General features: G+C 33.4%; 2 protein-coding genes across 3 annotated transcripts; both read left to right on the top strand.

Annotated features, from left to right (window-relative positions):
• Positions 1-4767: 4767 nt before the first annotated feature.
• Positions 4768-7467, top strand: LOC100926076 (olfactory receptor 5M8-like). Of its 2 annotated transcripts, XM_023506403.1 has the most exons (2): positions 4768-4797; positions 6562-7467. In XM_023506403.1, exons 1-2 carry the CDS (start codon positions 4768-4770, stop codon positions 7465-7467), a joined length of 936 nt encoding a protein of 311 aa, XP_023362171.1. The 2 variants fall into 2 exon arrangements, with proteins under 2 accessions (XP_023362171.1, XP_003773907.1); XM_003773859.1 differs by lacking the exon at positions 4768-4797 and having other exon boundaries at positions 6532-7467.
• Positions 7468-14007: 6540 nt separating this feature from the next.
• LOC100925815 (olfactory receptor 1030-like) lies at positions 14008-14970 on the top strand. The gene has a single exon (XM_003773858.2). The coding sequence runs from the start codon at positions 14032-14034 to the stop codon at positions 14968-14970; it is 939 nt and encodes a 312-aa protein (XP_003773906.1). The 5' UTR covers positions 14008-14031.
• Positions 14971-20849: the final 5879 nt, after the last annotated feature.

Here is a 20849-nt window from a genome sequence, read left to right on the forward strand (position 1 = left end):
GTAAAAAATTTTGGAAAAAAATTTGGAATTAATTACACATATCAAGTGATTAAAATGTCTGAAATCATGGAATTAGAGACTCCATTATAGACCTTGTACTATAAGGAGATCACTGATAAGAAGAAAAAAGCCTACATATGCTCCCAAACAATTATAACAGCCCTTTTTGATAGATAATTAACAATTGGAAACAAAGTCGATGACTACACAAATCATGGTACTGAAAGTAATGGAATATTATTGTGCTGTAAGAAATGATGAGTGTGATGAATGAAATATCTATATGAACGACTAAAGAGAGATATCAGTATGAATAAGAGAATGTATAAACATAACTACAGCTTTTTACATAGAAAGAATGACAAACTAAGAAATCAATAGTAAAAGTAGCAAAATTATATATGCCAAGTGAGAATCATATTGAGAAATATAAGAAAACTTTTCCAACCTACCTTTCATGGAAGTGGAAGATTCACCGGTCTTAAATAATGTACACATTTTCAGATTTTCTTATTATTTTGATAAGTTGTGCTAATTTTTCCCCTCTTTTTGTGTCTCTAAAAATATTTTCATATACGATGATTGTCTCTGGGAAGGGAAAGGGAAATGATACTATTGTGCTATAAGAAATGAAAAAATATCAATATAAACATTTTAAATATTTAAAATAATTATATGTATAATAATATATCATATATAATTTAATAAACTTATAATAAAATAAATTATACATATATAATTATAAAAGTTAAAATAATAATATCGTATAGTGTATTATTAACCCAAAATCTGTTTGGTCAGGATCTAAACAATTTACAGAAGATGAATGTCTATTTTATGTTTAAAGAACCCCAGTGAAGTGAGGTGTCTGTCTTCCTAGAAAGGCATATTCCAATGTTAAATTAGTCACACCTACTTCTTTGTATTTGCACAATCCTTTGTGAAATATTAGAAACATCACTGGATTTGGACATAGGAGACATGGAGTCAGATCTAGGAGTTCAAGTCATTACCTCTGGGTCTTTGGTTTCCTCATCTGTAAAATGAGAGGGTTGGATTAGATAGTCTAGTCTTAAAATGTTTTTAAGCAAAATTAAATGTTTAGTTTTTAAAATAAAATCAAGTATATTGCAAGTTATCTATCTATCTAATAATAATAATAAAACAAATGAGTACCTTTTAGAGTTCAAGCTTCTTGAAGAAAGGGGCTATGTCACTTAAAAATTTTAATTTTTACATTCACAGAACTTGCTATAAAACTTTACACATAAACAGCACTTAATGTTTGTTTGTTAAAGATCATGCCTGGGTAAAAGGGCAGGTCAATTCTCTTGGAGCCTCTGCAGCTGTGGATTGTGACAGTTGAGGGAGTTGCCTTTACTGACACAGGTGTTGCTTGTGGACTGGAAATGAAATAAACTGGAGGCAGAGGGAAGGGAAGAGAAGAGAATTTAGAGAATAGCAACTGCTTTTTAGTCTCTTTGTATCATCCTTTCACACGAGGTCTAGATTGGATCTCCAGCAGCCACTGTCAGAAGGCTCCTGTGACATAACATTTATTGAACAGTATTAAAGAAATTTACACTGAAATAAATAATTTTATTCATTTTGTTTCAATCTTCTGGGGAAAAAAAAAAACGATGGTCACCTAGAACTATTCTATTCCATTATATATCTAGGAGACACGTCACAGATGCCACAGAATGAAAAATTAGCATAGACTGAAAACCATTGTGTTTGAAAGTCAGAAACTCAGTGCTGACACTTTCTACCTATGTGTCTTTGAAAAACCACTCACCTGAGCTTTGGTTTTCTCATTTGTGAAATGAATATTGTATTAGCTACCTTATCCATGCCCCAGGGATTTTTTGAGGTACCAAAGAGACAGCCTATGTAAAGCTTTCCCTTATCTGTTCATGGAAGATTAATTCCTACATACTGAACATATAGAGAAACCTGCTTTCCCACTTATTTGTGGCTAGAATGAGCAAACACTTTGAGATTTCAAAGCATCCATAATGCTTTCTCATTTCAATAGAATATAAGCTTTTTGACAACACTGGCAATTTCATTTTTTGCTCCTTCGAATTCCCAACACCTTATATATGTTCTTAGGCATGTCCGTTCTTGCTGGTGTTCATTTGTTTCAGTTGTGTCCTACTCTTTGTAATCTCATTTGGGATTTACTTGGCAAAGATATTGGAGTGGTTTCCCATTCCTTTTTCCAGATCATTTTACAGATGAAGAGACTAATACAAACAGGATGAAGTGACTTGCCCAGTATCGGACAACTAATAAGTATCTAAGACCAGATATGAACTCAAAAAAAATGAGTCCTCTTCAATGGCAAAAGTAATAGCCAAAGACTACAAGTCAGTGTAAGGCATATCTTTCCTGACTGTAATGCAAAGTTCTTGGGAATCTCAAAAGATAGCCAGCTTCATCAAAGAAATACAAACAGATCCCTTGGGACAGATGTGGGAATTGGTGAAATGCTCCAATTTAGAGAGTGGAATGGAGTCAATAAAACATAATGTAAAGGAATAGGAGGTATTATTGATGACCTCATTTCAGGTTCTAAATAAGACATTTGATAGTTGAGTGCTTTGACGCCAATGATGACCTCTTAGCCTCAGTTCATTTTATTGTAAAATGAAAGAGTTGGAGTCAATAGATTTCTTCTAGCTCTGATAGTTCACATTCTGTGTACATTCTAACATCTCTCTGTTCTGGCATTCTGTGTTATGTAGTCTAAAGTGTCTCCTATGATTTTAGTTGACCTTATATTCTAGATGTCTATGAAATATATTAATTATACCAAATCCATATAACAAGACCCAAAGATACCAAGAAGGGTTGCTGTACTATTTCTGAAGTTTTTTTTTTTTGTTTTTTTTTTTTTCCTGAGACATTTGGGGTTAAGTAACTTGCCCTTACAAGCAAGGTACCTCAAAAAAATCCCTGGAGCATGGGTTAGGTAGTTAATACTATATTCATTTCACAAATGAGAAAACCAAAGCTCAGCTAGGAAGTGTTAAGTGTCTGAGACCAGATTTGAAGTCACAGGACTGGTGCTCTATCCACTGCGCCACCAACTTCCACTGAAGTTTTTAATTGTTTCTTGGGTATAAGATACCGCTTTATTTCTTTTAGATGCCTATGACAAAATACATACACTTCAACATAATGTAGATGTTACTCTTTGACTTTGTTTTCAATGAGGATCAGTGACATAGGTAATGAAAAGCAAGATTTGGCAACTTTCTGAATCCCTTAAAAAAAAAAAAAAGGAAAAGAGATGTATAATCCCCTCAGTTAGCTTCTATCCCCTGGGACATACAAGATTTCCCACTTGAATTATACTTTCTAGGTGAGTCTATGAAATTCCTCAGGGATAAAACTCCTCATTATCATCCCTATTATAAATCCTTCTAGAGCAGATCTTTCTTGGAACTTATTACTATGAAAATACATTTTGCTTCACAGGTAGGACAAACGGTTCCGAAAAATGAAGTCAGAAATTTATTCACACACTCTGATTTTTTTCCCCATTGAATTTCATTGATTTTATAATGTGGCATTTTAATGCTAGAGTTTGGGAAAAGGAGGAAAGAAAAAGGGATTTGGGAGTTTTGTGCAGAAAATGATAACCCAGATCATAGAAGAGACAACAATATACTAAGAGATAGGATAGCTAGATTCTAGTCTTTTCTTTGCCACTGACTCCTCACTTAATATTTTCCTGTGTGAAATAATGGAGTATTGACATCGATGTTCCTTCAGGCTATAAAATTCTGACTGTAATCTATGAGGTTTTTTCTACAGGTAAGATTCAATGAAATACCTTTTTATAAATGGAAATCAGGCTGAGTATTTGTTTTTTTATCTTTCTTTTTCTATACCATTATAAAAATAATTCTCATTTATTTTCTTACATATAATAATTACAATGTTTTACAATTTACAAAGTATTATCTCTGCAGCAATTATATGAAAAAGATATTGTAGCTATTATCTTTTTTCTTTCTTCCTCTTTCCCTCTCTCCCTTTCTTTCTTCTTACCTTCCTTCCCTCCTCCCTAACTTCCTTCCTTCCTTTCTTCTTTCTCTCCTTCCTTCTCTTTCCTTTTCTCCTTCCTTCCTATCTTTCTTTCTTTTTCTTTCATTGTTTCTTTCTTTTTTCTTCCTTCCTTTTTTATTTCCTTTTTTTCTTTTTCTTTCTTCTTCTTCTTTTTATTTTTTAAGCAATATTGGGACCAAGAGGACCATCAGAGATGGGGTGGAAAGAAGGTTAAAGGGTTAAAATATTTAATTCTCAGTTTGCTTTTGTTTTCTCATCCATGTAAAATTATTTTTCCATGAGGAAGGATGGAACAAAATTAGTTCAGAAGTGGAAACCCAAGTCAAATGAAGTGATTAAGGCAAGCTCTACCTGACCCAGTGAATTATACTTATTAGTTCTAGATGAATGAAATCCTACAACACTTAAGGAATTTGTAATTGTGATTGTAATGCCACTGTTGATGGTCTTAAAATCATTTTTGGAAGCAAATTGAAAAAAAGACTAGGTGAACCAAATTTCATTTTTTTAAAAAAGCATATTTTGTAGTCTATTGAAAAGTAGGGTTGATTTTTATTCCTGACAAAATTTTGGAATAATATTATAATTTGTTAGCAATTAGAATCAGAAACAATGATTATTGAGACAAGAAGAGCTTCTTCAAGAATAAGTCTTGCAAATTATTTATTTACCAATTAAACTGGTTCTATGATTAATCAATCAATCAGAATCTATGAAGTATATACTCTATTCCAGGCATATTGTTAAGTGATAGAGATATAAATGGAAAGAAAGCATAAAAATCCCTACTTATGGAAAATTTATATTCAAATAGGGGGTAGGATACTACACGTATAGGTAAAAATACATACCCCAAAAGTTTTAGGATAATCAAAGAGTAACCTGAAAATTGTGGGAGACCTTGTAATGCAACATAAATCTTAATAAAAACAAATATCTATAAAAAGTAGTTCCAATATCTGGGAGTCCAGAAGGAAGGAAACCAATAGCTGGGAAAGATCAAGAATAGGTTGATGAAGAACAAGATTCTTAGATTGATTTTTAACAATAGAAAGGCCTTAATGTGGTGGAGACAAAAAGGAAATAAATTCCAGCCATAAAGGCTTGAATTGTAAATAAGATAGAAAGATGGGAATTTTATGAGGGAGGAATAGAGAAAAGTCTGTCCTAAAATTATAAAATACTTACATTTAAGCAAAGAATCTGATAAAGGTTCCCATACTATGCTTGTGAATGAGATGAAAAGGGATTAACTAAATTATAATAGCTAATTGGTGCAGTGGATACAAGACCTGGACTGGAGTGAGGCAGATTTATCTTTTTGAGTTCAAATCTATTCTCAGATACTTACTAATTGTATGACCATGAGCAAGTTACTTAACCTTGTTTGTTTCAGTTTCCTCATGTATAAAATAAGCTGGAGAAAGAAATGTCAAACTACACTAGTATTTTTGCCAAGAAAATAGCAAATGGGGCCAGGAAAAGTCAGAGTTGACTGCAACAACTGAGCAACAAGACAAGAAAATATTCAATGAATTAGTTGATTACCTGGATCCAATGAGCAATAACTAATCAGTCAAAATCAAATTCATGTTTGTAGCTATAATGGAATCCTCTGGAATTTGTCTTTGGCTCTGTGCTAGTAAACTTTTTTTATCTTGGTAAGGGTAAAAAATGAATTTGGAAAATGTGATGTGAAATGAAATTGGAAAAAAAATACTATTAAGTGGGAAACAAACAAACACTTTTACCAATTCTTTGAATAAGGGAATAAAGGCCACATCTCAGACTTTCAAATAGGACAAAGCTTGGACAGAAAGATTGAAGCCTGAGAGACAGAGCCCATATTCCAATATTTCTCAATAGGCAAATATAATGAGCTAAACACACTCAGCGGATATTTCATGGGGAACAAGTAAAAGATTTATATTTCAGGTAAAATATCCACCTTCACATATACAGAATAAGAATCAGAATGGCAAGGGATGTCATAGGCTTTCTATGAGTAGTTCATAATGGGGTTCACAGATCTACTGTGGAATTCATAAATCGATTTCTGGGGAATCTTTGAATGTGGATTGGAAAAAAATATATAGATATAATTTGTTTCCTTTGAAATTCTATTTAAGATAAGCTTGGAGAAGTTAAATGACTTTCCTGTATTCAAACAATAATTTCAGAGCTAAGATATTCATTGAGGTCATCCAGTATCCCTAGCTGCTTCTTACCACTGGGGAATTGCCACCACAAGCTGCCTTGTTCATTCAAGGAAGTGTTTTGAGTAGAAGTAATGGAAATAAAAGCACAGAGTGAAAGTTGAGGAAGAAAATGGAAGTCATTTACTTTAAAAAGAAAAATTTTCTCTTTTATTTATATTACTTTTTGCATTTCATGTCCCTCATAACTTAGGAAATACGAAACCAAGGAGTGTGGAGCTCCTTTGGAGAAGTGATGACTAAGAATGTCACAACAAATCCCCAGTTTATTCTCCTAGGACTGACCCATCGCCTGGAACTTCAGGTCTTATTCTTTGTCCTCTTTCTAATCATCTACATCATCACTGTGGTGGGGAACCTGGGGATGATGGTGCTAGTGAGAATCACTCCCCGGCTTCACACACCCATGTACTTTTTCCTGAGTCACTTATCTTTTGCGGACCTCTGTTTCTCTTCCAATGTAAGTCCAAAAATGCTGGAGACTTTCATAGTGAAAAAGACCACCATCACCTACTCAGCCTGCTTGGTGCAGTGTTACCTTTTCATTGCTTTGGTCCATGTGGAAATCTACATCCTGGCTGTGATGGCTTTTGATCGCTACATGGCCATCTGCAATCCTCTGCTCTATGGCAGTAAGATGTCCCCAACTGTCTGCTCCTCTCTCATCTCAGTGCCTTATGTCTATGGCTCCCTCACAGGCCTCATGGAGACCATGTGGACCTATAGCTTATCATTCTGTGGCCCCAATGAGATTAATCATTTCTACTGTGCTGACCCTCCTCTCATCAAATTAGCTTGTTCTAGTACTTACAACAAAGAAACATCAATGTTTGTTGTTGCTGGGTTTAACCTCACCTTTTCCCTGCTCATCATTCTCATCTCCTATCTGTACATTTTCCCAGCAATCTTCAGGCTTCGCTCTGCAGACAGCAGACGTAAGGCCTTCTCTACCTGTGGGTCTCACCTGACAGCTGTCACTATATTTTATGCAACTCTCTTCTTCATGTACCTAACACCACCCTCTGAGAAATCTGTGGAACGAGGGAAAATGGTAGCTGTGTTTTATACCACAGTGATCCCCATGTTGAACCCTATGATTTATAGTTTAAGGAACAAAGATGTTAAAGAAGCCTTAAGCAAAGAACTCTTCAAAAAAGAACTTTCCAAATAAATTTCAGTGTTGGGTTGTCTAAAATAGTTTATTACTTTAAAAGCTAATATTGTTAGTAAAACTTCAAATCTATGTTTTGTCTTTTTTCACTTTTTATCATAATGATTTATATTTACTTAGCAGCTGTAAAATTAAATATTTTTTCCTAGTTAAAGTTTAAAAATTAATCATTACAATAAAATAAATTTTGGAATTTTAAAATTTAATCAGATATTCCAAATTACAGATTGGACTATTATTAATATGAATATAATTATAATGTATAGTATTTATGCTATTAGATTGTTTACTTCAAAGTTGTTTTTTCTGTTCTTATATATGTGTATTATATCTCTACCAACAAAACAGAATCTTCTGAAAGCTAGAGACTTTAATTTTTGTCTTCATGTGCCTAGCATCTTGCACAGATTCTGGCATTTAGAAGGTACTTGATGAAACATTGTAAAGACAAACAACTATAAAAAACTTAAGAAGTCTGATCCATACAATGACCAATCATCATTTAAAGAAAATTAATGATGTTTTTTGCTCACCTTTTAATGTAAACAAAATAGACTGGTTTTAAAAAGAGATATATTTTTGGATATAACTCAAGTGATAATTTATTTTGTTTTATTATGATTATTTATCTTTTTTTTTTGCTTTGTTTTGTTTTCCTTGGGTGTGAGGGACATTGTAGAGAGAGAATTTTATTTAATTGAAAACACAGATTCTTATTAATGATTGGCAGCTTATTATATTATCTGATCTATGGATACTTTAGTATCTGTATACAGTATACACTGAACCATAACAATGTGGGATCTCTTCAGAAAGTCAATTCCTTTTTCTGGACACCAATTTTCTTCATCCATGAAGTGACCATTAAAAAGATTGCATTTTAAGTTCACTGTAGCTCTCTGACCCTTGGATTCATTAACCATTTCTTTTAAAATTCCTGCATTATTTCTGAACTTTTCCCATGCCAGTGGTGTGATGTCAAGTCATACTATATCTCTGGTCAGCAGAGGATTTTCCCCCAGTAGGAGGAAAGGAGATACAAGCAGAGAAAAATCCTATAATACTGGTGCATCTAAAGATATAACACAGTGAGGACCAAAGGAAAATTTATTAGCATTTGTGTACTTCTTTAATCAATTTCTTCATGATTGCTGGATTCAGAACTTCTTGGGTTGTTTTTTTTTCTTTTCTTTTTTTTTTTTTTAGTTTAGAATGGTATATTTATAAAAAAGAGTCTAGTTTCTTTTTTTTTTCTTTTTTTTAATTGACTTTGAACTTTTCTATCTACTTGAATATAATCATGCAGCTGTGGAAAAGATGATTTACTGGAATCATTATATTTTCTCCATCATCTCTTGGTACTTGAATGAACTTTAGAGCCAAGGAGTTGATTAAGTAGATTACATGTGTTCCGTATATCCTTATATGTACTATTTATATTGTATAAAAAAAGCAAAATGTGTATATGGGGTATGGTTAAGGTTAACAAAATGTTGGACTGTTTTTTGGTTCCTTACCAGTTACCAATATTTCATTTACTTGTAGAAGAAAGAATTATTGTCAAAAGCCTGTTATAGTAAGCAAAGAAGAAGAAATAGAAATTATCTACAAATGAAATTCTTGAGTATATGGAATAATCAAACTTTACAATAACTATTAAGTAAAATACATGAACAGAAGTAGAAGGAATGACATTTGAGACTTTCTGAGACTTTCATTTTATAGAAGAGGAAAATGAAGTCTTGATGGGGGTTAAGTGATGTGGCTTAGGTTAAATACTTAAAAAGCTAAGTCCTGTCTCCAAGGTCAATGCTCTGATCATTGTACCATATGGGATCTCTTATAATTATTTATTGAATACCTCTAGTTTATTGCAGTATGTTGTTGTGTTGGCTTGGTCATTTCAAACATATTCTACTCTTCATTACACCATATGGGAATTTTCTTGTCAAAGACAATGAAGTGGTTTGGTATTTCTACCTCCAGCTCATTTTACAAAGTAGGAAACTGAGGCAGAGAGGGTGAAATGACTTGACCAGGATCATACAGATAGTAAGAATCTGAGACTAGTTTTGATCTCACAAAGACTGAGTCTTCCTGACTCCAGAACTGATACTCTATCTACTATACAACCTAGTTGCCATGAAAGAAATATAGGCTTGATCTACTGCACTCAAACGGATCTTATCTCTCATAGTTGGGACAATGTTTATACAATAAGAAATCTTCCTGGATTATGTTTAACTGTCACATTGGCTAGGGGTATTATTCTATTCCAAAACTGTTAACAGTTTATTGATGTACTGTACAGAGGTCTGATTTCCTTGCATACTTGTGACAAAACCATGATGCAACACAAGTAATGCTGAGTATAAAAGAAAACAGGCCCATATTTCCAAATCCCAATGCAATCCTACTGATTGGCAAAATCCTCTGGGCATATTCAAGATTTCCCACTTGAATTGCTCCTTCTTCATACATTTGAGAAAATCTTATGAAATATCAAGTATCAGACTAGATATAAATGCTTCCTCAGCAGACAATCTTCTGACCTTAGTGTCACTATGAAAATGCCATTTCTTTCACAGGTAAGATTGAAAAGAAATCTGTGTAATGAATTTATATCCCATGGAGTGGTGTTCCAATGTGTATAAGGATTGGATTGGGAAAATGGAAGATAGGGAAGAGATTTGCTCATAAAAATAACAAGTTAACTGATGATGATAAGAGATCAGGAGACAGCTTTTAATCATGCCATGCTACTATCTGGAAAGGATGTTTTTTCTCTGTTCTCTACATTTTGACCTGCTTATTTATAAAATGGGGGCAGAGGGAAGGTGGAGTGAACTGTATGCCATCAAAAGTCTCTTCTAATTCTCAAGTTTTATGCTGTTATTATTTTACATTGTGTACATTCAATAGAATGTTTCTAAAAATGGAAAGGAGACAGAGTGGGTTTTATTCATTTTATTATAAATTTTCTAGAATATTATCTATATACTTCTTTGGAATTACAAAAAAATAGAATTTGAGAAAAGAAGAACCTTAGAGATTATCCATCTCATTCATTTTGCAGACGATTTTGCATTAGATAATGACAATGAAACATTTTCATATTATTTGAAATTTACAAAATACATTTCTCATTATAAGACAGGCTGTGTGGGTCTTATTGCTGCTCCCTTTTTCCAAAAGATGAAACGGATTCTTATAGAGGGCAAATAGCTGGTCTAAACAAATAGAGTAGATCTCCAATATATGCAGCCATTAGTGTCTACTGTCTCTCTAACATTCTCTTCTCAGGTAGTTCATGTCCCCAGCTCCTGTTTATTGTCCAATGGGAGTTCTACCAAGGCCATAATACTTTTATGGCTTAGATTATCAAAAGAACTAAAGCTAAGGAATATTGATAGTCCTATAATCCAACCTCCTTATTTTACAGATGAATAAACCTGAAGCTCAAAGAGTTTAAATAACCTGTCCATGTAATCACAGGAAGTAACAAAGCCAAAACTCAAACTCAGTTTTTGTGACTCGCAATTTGTTGGTTTTGTTGTTTGTCCTTTGTTCTTGAAGACAACCATGACCTCAGGGAGGGGATGCCATAACATGCAAGTGAATTGGATGGAAGTGAATTAGGGCTGTGAAAGGTCACCTGCCTCACTTTCTCTTTTAGATCTATCTGGCTCCAATGGCAAGACATAAATTAAGACAACTGGAGATGGCCCTGGATGAAATGGGAGACCTTGGCCTTTTTAAATTAAGGTGTTCAACAGGAGTCAATATTTTGGCGTTGTCTCCTATGATACTTCTTATTAAAGACGTGCAAATGTAAATTTTTTTTTCTAAAAATCTATAATTCATCAACTCATTTATGGGTATGAGTTTTGCTTTCTGAACTGGCTTTGGATTTATACCAATTGAACTGAAAATGAATTTATGAATTCTTCAAGATTAGGTCTCTCTATTTTCCTTTTAAATTATAATATTAATTCAGTGTACAATCTGATGAAAATCATTCATTTGCTTTATTTTTCTAGATCTTTATTTCCTCATCTGTGAAACAAATCATCTTTACTCTGTCTAGCTTACAGAGATTATAAAAAGACTAGAGAAGGTAACCAATACCGAAATATTTACAAGTTTAAATCTTCAGCAAATTGTAGATAGAATTAATTTGTCAATAGGATGCTGAATTTAAGCTTATTTCTATGATTTCAGACTTTTGGGGAAAGGGCATCTACCGTCTTCTTTTTAATTAGAAGTATCAGTTTTCAAGTCTACTTTTTTTCATTTGAAAGGCTAGAGAGAGAGACAGAGCTGGGGAGGGAGGGATGGAGGGGAGAAAGAAGTGATAGTGAGACCAAGCAGCTTAGTTCTTAACTCCTTGAAACTGAATAATTTTCCTTCTTTAGATCATTTTCTTTAATCTGACTACAGCTTCTGGCTTCTCAGTCTTCTCTCTCTTTAATAGTATGATTATTAATTGTAACTCCCTCAATACCATCTTTTTTTCCATCTTCCTGTACTCCCTTTCCAAATCTTTCCTTTACCCATCTTTTTCTTTCTAAGACAATCTCTTCTACCTTTAAAATCTTTCAGGGTCTACTAATGATCATTTCACAAAAATAACCCTTTCCCAAATCACATTCAATGGAACTCCTTATTAGAGAATATAGAGTGGTGATTTTTCATGGCACAAAGCTCTTCCTGGAGCATATTGGGACATACTTTATGTGCTCAACTATTCAGTCTATGGGTATGGCTGGTCTTATGATTAAATTAGCATTTAAATCCTCAAAGCTAAGAAAATTTTCCAGGAAGTTGTGTTTTTAAATACTACTCACCTTCTCTTGATCTGACTTATAGAAAGTCCTTAATATATTAAAATTTATTTTTTAAAAAAGTTTCTTGCCAGAAATAGTAGATTGTTGTGTTGTGTTGTTTTTAGATTATTTGCTTTTGTAATTTTATGATTAACTTGTCTTGCTTTATATATAAATTTGTGTGATAGAATTACCCTTATTTTAAATAAAGTTATATACTGAGAGGAAGGTAAGTTGATAGAATAAACAAAAGGTTAGCAAAGTAGTAGAGTATAACAAATAGGGTGCCAGCCTTGCTGCTAGGAACATTTTGGTTTACATCCTATTTTTGATACAAACTAATTTATCTGATTATTTGTAAGACACTTGACCTCTCTGCCAAAGGGCTTGCCAAATCTTCTGCCATTTGCAATGGGACAAAAAGTTTTCATACTGCAAGACCCCTATGTAAGATGAAGTCACGGCTTTAAAAAATAATAAAAAGCAAATATGAATATAACAGTAAATAAGAAGATGAGATCAATGAGAAGGTCCCTGTGAGGTCAAAGGAAAGGGACATAGAGATGGCACACAGAAAGAGAAGTAGGGAATAAGTCAAACTTCATTTATTTTATAATTTTAATTTTATCATGCTTGACAAATGTGCTGATAATTTAGTAGTATATGTAAAATATTTTTAAAAATATTGTGGGCTTAAAATGGGATTGATTTCTCAAATACTTTCCAGGGAAGCAGGGAGTAATAAAAGCATTCTGTATTGCTTACTTAATAAATAATAACCCTGCTATATTATATTCAGTTGAAGTCCTATATTTTAGAAAGGGAAATTGAACAGTTGCAGTAGATTTGGAGTATTTTGGCCAGAATGGTAAGAGGATAAAAAAAAAAAAAACATTTCCCACAAGAATCAAGAATTAGTTGGAGTATTGTGAAGCAATGATTCAATGGAAGTGATAAATTTCTTCAAATATTTAAAAAATTGTAATGGGAAAGTTAAGGTTTATTCCACATGGTCCTGGAGTCTAGAAAAGACCAACACTGGGAGAAGTTATGGTGACAAATTTTGATTCAAATCAAGGAAAAACAAACAAACAAAAATGTCCCTATAACTATATCTATGCCAAAGTGGAGTGGGTTGGCTTTGGATTTAGATAGAGGGCTTGCCATTTCTGCCATTGTTCAGCCAAAAGCTGAGGGACCATTGGCAGAAGATGCTAGAAGTGGAACTCATTATATGGGCAAGTGTTGGTCTTGCCTCCTGAATCTTATGCTTATGAGTTTATGTTACAGACAGAATAGAGATTCAGATGGAGGGGAATATCATATGTCCACATTAAGGCAACAAATGAAGACAAACTACTTGAACATTTCAATTTAGGGAGGCAGGTTATCTTTCCCTAACCCCAAAGCAGTAGATTGATGCCAAAAAATCAACAATGTGTTTTATGAGACACAATGGAACAATCCTGTCCACCTTTCAAAAGAAAAGGAAAGCTCATTTGATGTCATTTGATGTGATATAAGTAATTCTTGGTGATATGGCTATGGAATTTTAAATGAGTTGTCTTAACCTTGCCTTTTCTTATTGTTTTAATATGAATGTTGTTGAGATCATGCAAATAAAGGCTTTTGACTCTTTGTAGGAAAGCCATGATACAAGAGAAAAGGAGCACTCATTATCTGTTTTTACCTCTTTGTTAAATAACAGAACCAATGATCCGCAAGTGGAGTCCAGGAAATGTCCAACAGGAACTACACTCAAGTGACTGAATTCATTCTTCTTGGGTTAACCAGTCGTCCTGAGCTGCACACTGCTGTTTTTGTGCTATTTCTTATGATCTACATGGTCACTGTGGTAGGGAATCTTGGAATGATTGTTTTAATCAAAATTGATTCTCAACTTCACACTCCCATGTACTTTTTTCTGTGTAGTTTATCTTTTCTGGATCTATGTTTCTCTACAAATGTTACCCCAAAGATGCTTGAAAACTTTTTATCAGAGAAGAAAACCATTTCCTATATTGGTTGTTTGGTCCAATGTTACATTGTGATTGCTGTGGTGCTCACTGAACATTGTATGTTGGCTGTCATGGCCTATGACCGCTATATGGCCATCTGCAACCCACTTTTGTACAGTAGTAAAATGTCAAAGAGCATTTGTATCCGGTTAGTCATCATTCCCTATGTCTATGGATTCCTTCTTAGTGTGATGGAAACCTTGAGGACCTACAATCTATCTTTCTGTGGTGCTAATGAAATTAATCATTTCTACTGTGCTGACCCACCTCTCATCAAACTAGCATGTTCTGATACATATAGTAAAGAGCTATCCATGTATATAGTGGCTGGCTATAGCAATGTCCAGTCCCTTCTGATCATTCTTACATCATACATGTTCATTCTTGTGGCCATCCTCCGGAGCCGTTCTGCTGAGAGCAGACGCAAGGCTTTCTCCACCTGTGGGTCCCACCTCACAGTGGTCACCATATTCTATTCAACCCTGTTCTGTATGCATTTAAGACGTCCCACTGAAGAGTCTGTAGAGCAGGGTAAAATGGTAGCTGTATTTTACACAACAGTGATCCCCATGTTGAACCCCATGATCTACGGTCTCAGGAATAAAGATGTGAAGGATGCCCTGAGCAAAGCAATTGGAAGAAAATCTTTGACTAAATAAACATGCTAATCTATTACCTTTTCACTTTTATGAATTAGTAGATAAGTTTGCATAGTTTCGGTAGCCCTGATATATAGACACTATTTCTAAATTTCTATTTACACTAAATGTAAGCTAAGGCAAAAAGATTCTCTTTTGAGATTAAAAAAATTCACATTTGTTAATTTCTGAATGAAATAAAAAATTTAAAAAGAAGAGTCATAAGAATTATCATGTAAGTGATGATATGGCTGTGTAATCATATATGTTCTTATCTATAAACCTGGAAGAATAGCAATTAATGCAGTGGAAATTTATTATATCATAGAACAGAGGACAAGAATCAATGTATTTATAAAATCAGATGAAATATCTCAGACAGATCATTTGACTCACAAGATTTTCAGTTTTCCCAATTTTCTATCTTTATATTATTACCTTATCATTTCAGTTCTTTTAATAATCATAACAATCATTATCATAATAGATGGCTTTATCACTTTGCATTTTGTAAAGCATTTTATACATATATATTATCTCATTTAAACGCCTTTTTTTACTTTTTAAATTTAAACATTTTTACTCCCACTGTGACTGATTTAATTAAACGTCGTTAGCCTTTATTTTGGGGTCAACAACAAAAGTTTTTGTTTTTTTTTTCTTCCTTCAGATGTTAGAGTGAAATAAATAGAAAGATTCAATCAGTAGAAGTCTGCACAGGTCAAGAAAAGACATTTGCTTCTGAATTCTGCCACTTAATGGGTAGAAAATGCTTACAGGGTACCTGATTTAAGGGTGACATAGCTAATAAGTGTTTGAATCCAAAAATACTAATCTTGTTGTTTGATTAAATGTCTTTTCTTTTTAAAAATGAGTCTACTGTTTGGCCAGTAAAAACAAAATCATTGGTAGGGGCTCTTAACAAATGTCTTTGAGTGGTCACTGACCCACAGAGTTTCTCCAACCTGGAGTTGCCTTATTTGGGTAACTAATTAAATAATATATTTTGTAAATAATTATCTTATTTATCTCCCGTCTCTCACAGTATCTATTGCTTCTTAAACACTTAAAAAGTGCTTGCTAAATTGAAACAGTTGAAAACACTTTTAGTCCTTGTGACATAGTAGCCACAGTGTAGTGCAAAGCATACCAAATTTGTTGTCAGAGGATTTAATTCAAATCTTGGCTTTGCTACTTATCGCCTATGTCATTGGGCCATAGTTTTCTTCTTGATAAAATGATAGATTGAGTTATGAGATCTTTAAAATCCTTTTCAACTTAAATGCCATATTATTATTCTGCAATAGAAAGATAGAATCTCAAAGAAAAAAAGATTTCAAAGGTCACCTTGTCATTATCTGAGAATCACCTCTCAAATATCTCTGAAAATGGTTAATTTCAATCTTTCTGTCTCTCTCTCTGACTTTCTGTCTCTGTCTCTTTCTCTGTGTCTCTTTTTTTTTTTCTATGTCTATATGTTTGTCTCTCACTTTCTTGCTTATAGTTTCCATTTCTTTTCCCAACTAGACACACCCACATCTTCCCCATCCTTAGGAAAACATATAAAACATTCATTTTCTTATATCTTACCACTTCAGTTAGCTATCATAATATATCTCTTCTTTTTTCATGGCCAGACTTCAAAATTCACTTGGTGCTTCTAGTTTTATCATATATATAATATTACATCTGACCTCATTACTGAACTGGAACTGTTCTCTCCAAAATTACCAATGGCTTTTTTTTTTTTTTACTCAATCAAGTGTCCTTTTTCTTAATCCTCATTCTTCTTGTGCTTTCTGCTGCATTTGATAACTTACAATGTGCTTCCACATATTCTCCCTCTTTGGGCTTTGATAAAACTGATACATTTTAGTTCTCTTCTATCCTTTCCACTTTTTTTCCAGATTCTTGCTTTATTATAATCATATCAAGCTTTTAGAATATCAGATTACAGGCTCTTCAGTTCTTTAAATTGGAAGCTGCTAGGTCCTGGGTAGAACTCTTGGTATTTGAATTGTTTCTTTCTGTCTGCTTGTAATATATTTTCTTTAGTCTGATACTTCTGAAATTTAGCCATGATATTCCTTGAAGTTTTAATTTCAGGGCCTTTTTCAGGAGGTGTTCGGTGAATTCTTTCAATGGCTATTTTACCTTCTGATTCTAGGGCAGTTCTCTTTGATGATTTCCTGAAAAATAATGTCTAGGCTCTTTTTTTTTTATCATAGTTTTCAGGAAGTCAAATAATCCTTAGATTATCTCTACTAGATCTATTTTCCAGGTCGGTTGTTTTCCCAAGTAGCAATTTTACATTTTCTTCAATTTTTTCTTTCTTTCTTTCTTTTTTTTTGGTTTTGCTTGATTTTTTCTTGTTGTCTCATTGAGTCATTCATTTCCATTTGTTCAGTTCTGAGTTTTAGTGAATTCTTTTCTTCATTTACCTCTTTTAGTTTTTGTTTTTCTTTTAGTTTTTGTTTTTTGGTATTTGGCCAATTAAATTTTTAAATGAGTTGTTGGTCTATAGATTTTTTTTTCCATTTCACTAGTTCTGTTTTTCAGGGAGTTGATTTCTTTTTCTGTTTCACAAATTCACTTTTTCAGGGAATTGTTTTCTTTTTCCATTTCCATTTTCCAATAGTCAAATGTATTTTGCAAGCTATTATATGCTTTTTCCATTTCACTAAATCTATTTTTTTCTTTTCTTTTCTTTCTTTCTTTTTTTTTCTGGCACTTGGTTTTAAGTGACTTCCCTAGCGAAATCCAGCTAGGAATTATTAAGTGTTCGAGGCCAGATTTGAAGTCAGGTCCTTCTGACTTCAGGGCCAGTGCTCTATCCACTATGCCTTCTAGCTGTCTCACACTAAATCTATTTTGTAAGGAGTTTTCTTCAGTTAATTTCTGTGTTTTCTTTTCCAAACCTTCTTCCAAAGTTCTCATTTATTTCCCAATTTTTCTTCTAGCTCTCTTTTAAATCTGCTTTTAGTGACCTCAGGGTTTGAATTCTGTTCTTGTGTTTTACCATAACAACTATCTATGGTAAGTGTTCTTTTTGCTTTTTTGCTTATTTTTATTAAAAGTTGAGATTGATTTTTAGGGCAAGGAAAGTTGTCCAACCTTCTACAAGTGGAAGTAGCTGATCTGGGTCAGTGCTTACTGACATCCAGTGCTGGGTGGATGTGGCCTGGTCCTGTGAGATTCTGGTGTTCACTATTTACCTTTTGTCTTGGTGTTTTCTAACTTCTCTGCTGATTTACTGCCTTGCAACCAGGGCAGAGTAGTAAACAATGCTGTAGATTCCTCCTATAGATTCTCCAGCACACAGAGCTCTCACTGTCCTAGATCTATGCTGCCTTCATTCTGTGTCTGTGGTCAGCAGCTTGTGCTTGGCCTGCTTCTCTCTATGCCTATTGAAACAGACCTTTTTTGGTGATCTTAGAAATTATCTTAGGGCAGATAGGTGGCACAGTGGATAAAGCCCAGCTCTGAAGTCAAAAGGACCTGAGTTCAAATCTGGTCTCAGACACTTAACAACTCCTAGTTGTATGACCCTGGGAAAGTCACTTAACCCCAATTGCTTCAGCCAAAAAAAATTTATCTTATGTTGGTAGTTTGTTACACTCCCAATATTTGTGGTTTCTGTCAGTTCAGAACTAATTCAGGGGCTGGGTTTTCTCTAAGTGTGAAGGTGTTGGGAAGAGCTCCAAAAAAGATTTGTATGATCTTTTCTCTGTCCCCCAAATAAAAAGCTTTAATAAAAAAAATTGTTGTAAAAAAAGAAACAAAAAGCAGGATGATTTCAGAGAGGTCTGGAGAGATTTACATGAACTGATGATGAGTGAAATGAACAGAACCAGGAGATCACTGTACATGGAAACAAGATTATATGATGGTCAATTCTGATGGATGTGGCTTTTTTCAACAATGAGATTATTCAGACCAGTTCTGATGATCTTGTGAAGAAGAGAGCTAACTATACCTAGAGAGAGGACTGTGGAAACTGAGAGTGGATCACAACAAAACATTCTCATTCTTTTTGTTGTGGTTTGCTTGAATTTTATTTCTTTTTCTTTTCTTCTTTTTAACTTTTTGATCTGATTTTTCTTGTGCAGCAAGATAATTATATAAATATGTATACCTATATTGGATTTAACATATATTTTTGCCATGTTTAACATATATTGAATTACATGTCATTTAGGAAGGGGTGGGGGGAAAAGATGGAAAACTGAAACACAATGTTTTTCAAAGGTCAGTGTGGAAAAAAAAATTATCCTAGAATATCCTTGTACTTTGAAAATTAAAAAGCTTCAATTAAAAAAACAAAATAAATAAAATTATGGGGGGAAAATGTGCATATCCTTTAATCTAGCAGTGTCTCTATTGGGACTGTATCTTAAAGAGATCATAAAAGAGGGAAAAAGACTCCCATATGCAGAAATGTTGGTAGCAGCCCTTTTTGTAGTGGCAAAGAGTTGTAAAATGAGTGGATGCCCATTAGTTGGGGAATGGCTGAATAAGTTAGTAATGAAATATTGTTCTATAAGAAACATATATTCAGCAGGATGATTTCAGAAAGATTTGTAGAGACTACATGAACTGATGCTAAGTGAAGTGAGTAGAATCAAGAGAACATTGTACAACAGCAACAAGATTATGTGATGATCAACTTGGATGGATGCAGCTATTTTCAATAATGAAGTGATTCAGGGCAATTCAAATAGAAGTGATGGAGGCAGCCATCTGCATCTGGAGAGAGAACTATGGAGACTGAATATGGATCACAACATTAATCTTTTTGTTGTTATTTGCTTCCTTTTTTTCTTTCTTTTATAATGTGATTTTTCTTCTGTAGCATGATAAATGTAGAAAAAGGTGTAGAAGGATTGCACATGTTTGACATACATTGGATTGCTTGTTGTCTAGGAGAGAGGGTAGGGGAAAGGGAGGGAAAAAAAATTTGAAGCACAAGGTTTTGTAAGGGTGAATGTTGAAAACTATCTTTGCAGGTATTTTTTTATTTTCAATAGCAAAAATATGGAATACTTATTTGAAAGAATGAAAAAAAATTTCTCATGTGTTTTAAAGTCCAATTGCTTGCTTCCATTATGTTCCTTTTCCAGTGAGAAACAGCTTTAGGACTGCTGTCTTGAAGAAACTCAAAGTAGCTTCTAAATTAGCATCTAGTCTACTTTGAATTCCCCAGGGAGTTTGTAGTTAATTTCTTTCTTAAAGACTGAATTAGTCATGATCTTTGGGGACATATGACAGTTATCCTTTAGGGACACAGACATCAATAAAACCTTGTATTTAATTGTTGTGCCAAAAAATTTGTAAGGAGAAAACCGTTTCCTTATTCTGGGTAGGTAACAATATTTCAGAAGGTTTGTGAACTTTGACAAATTGATTAATATTTTAAGCATACAATTAAGTCAGTTAAATAACTAAGGTATCATTTCAATAGTTATTAATTTTTTTAAAAAATATGAACATAATACTATTACTTTCAAAATCTATAAGAACAAAGCAGAAAAATTCCATGTTCATAATTGAAAATCTGAACAGACTTTTGAAACAGATACATTTAAAAATTATGATAAAAGAATGGTGTATTACTTCTTATAATTTGAAAAAGGTGGGATGGGACAGTGGAAAGCCCACTGGCATAGGGTTCCTGCCATATTATTTCAATTATTGGGAGGCTCAAATTTCTACTTTTGTTAAATTAAAGGATTAACTAATCCAGCTTCTGAGGACTTTTCCAGCCCTAATTCTAAATTTGATAAGTAGGAATATTATATAAATTAAGAATTTTAGATGATATATGAAATACTAGGGTCTTTGATGAATTCTCAGAGATATGTTTATAAACAAAGGTGAGAAAAATGGTCAGTTGCTAGTTA

The sequence above is a fragment of the Sarcophilus harrisii genome, chromosome 6 (assembly GCF_902635505.1).
Source record: "Sarcophilus harrisii chromosome 6, mSarHar1.11, whole genome shotgun sequence".
Taxonomy (NCBI): Eukaryota; Metazoa; Chordata; class Mammalia; order Dasyuromorphia; family Dasyuridae; genus Sarcophilus; species Sarcophilus harrisii.

Coding starts and splice junctions, on each gene's coding strand:
- LOC100926076 (XM_023506403.1), top strand. CDS start 4,768: ATGATTAATCAATCAATCAGAATCTATGAA. Junction 4,798..6,561: donor AATCAATCAGAATCTATGAA/GTATATACTCTA, acceptor ACAAATCCCCAG/TTTATTCTCCTAGGACTGAC.
- LOC100925815 (XM_003773858.2), top strand. CDS start 14,032: ATGTCCAACAGGAACTACACTCAAGTGACTGAATTCATTCTTCTTGGG.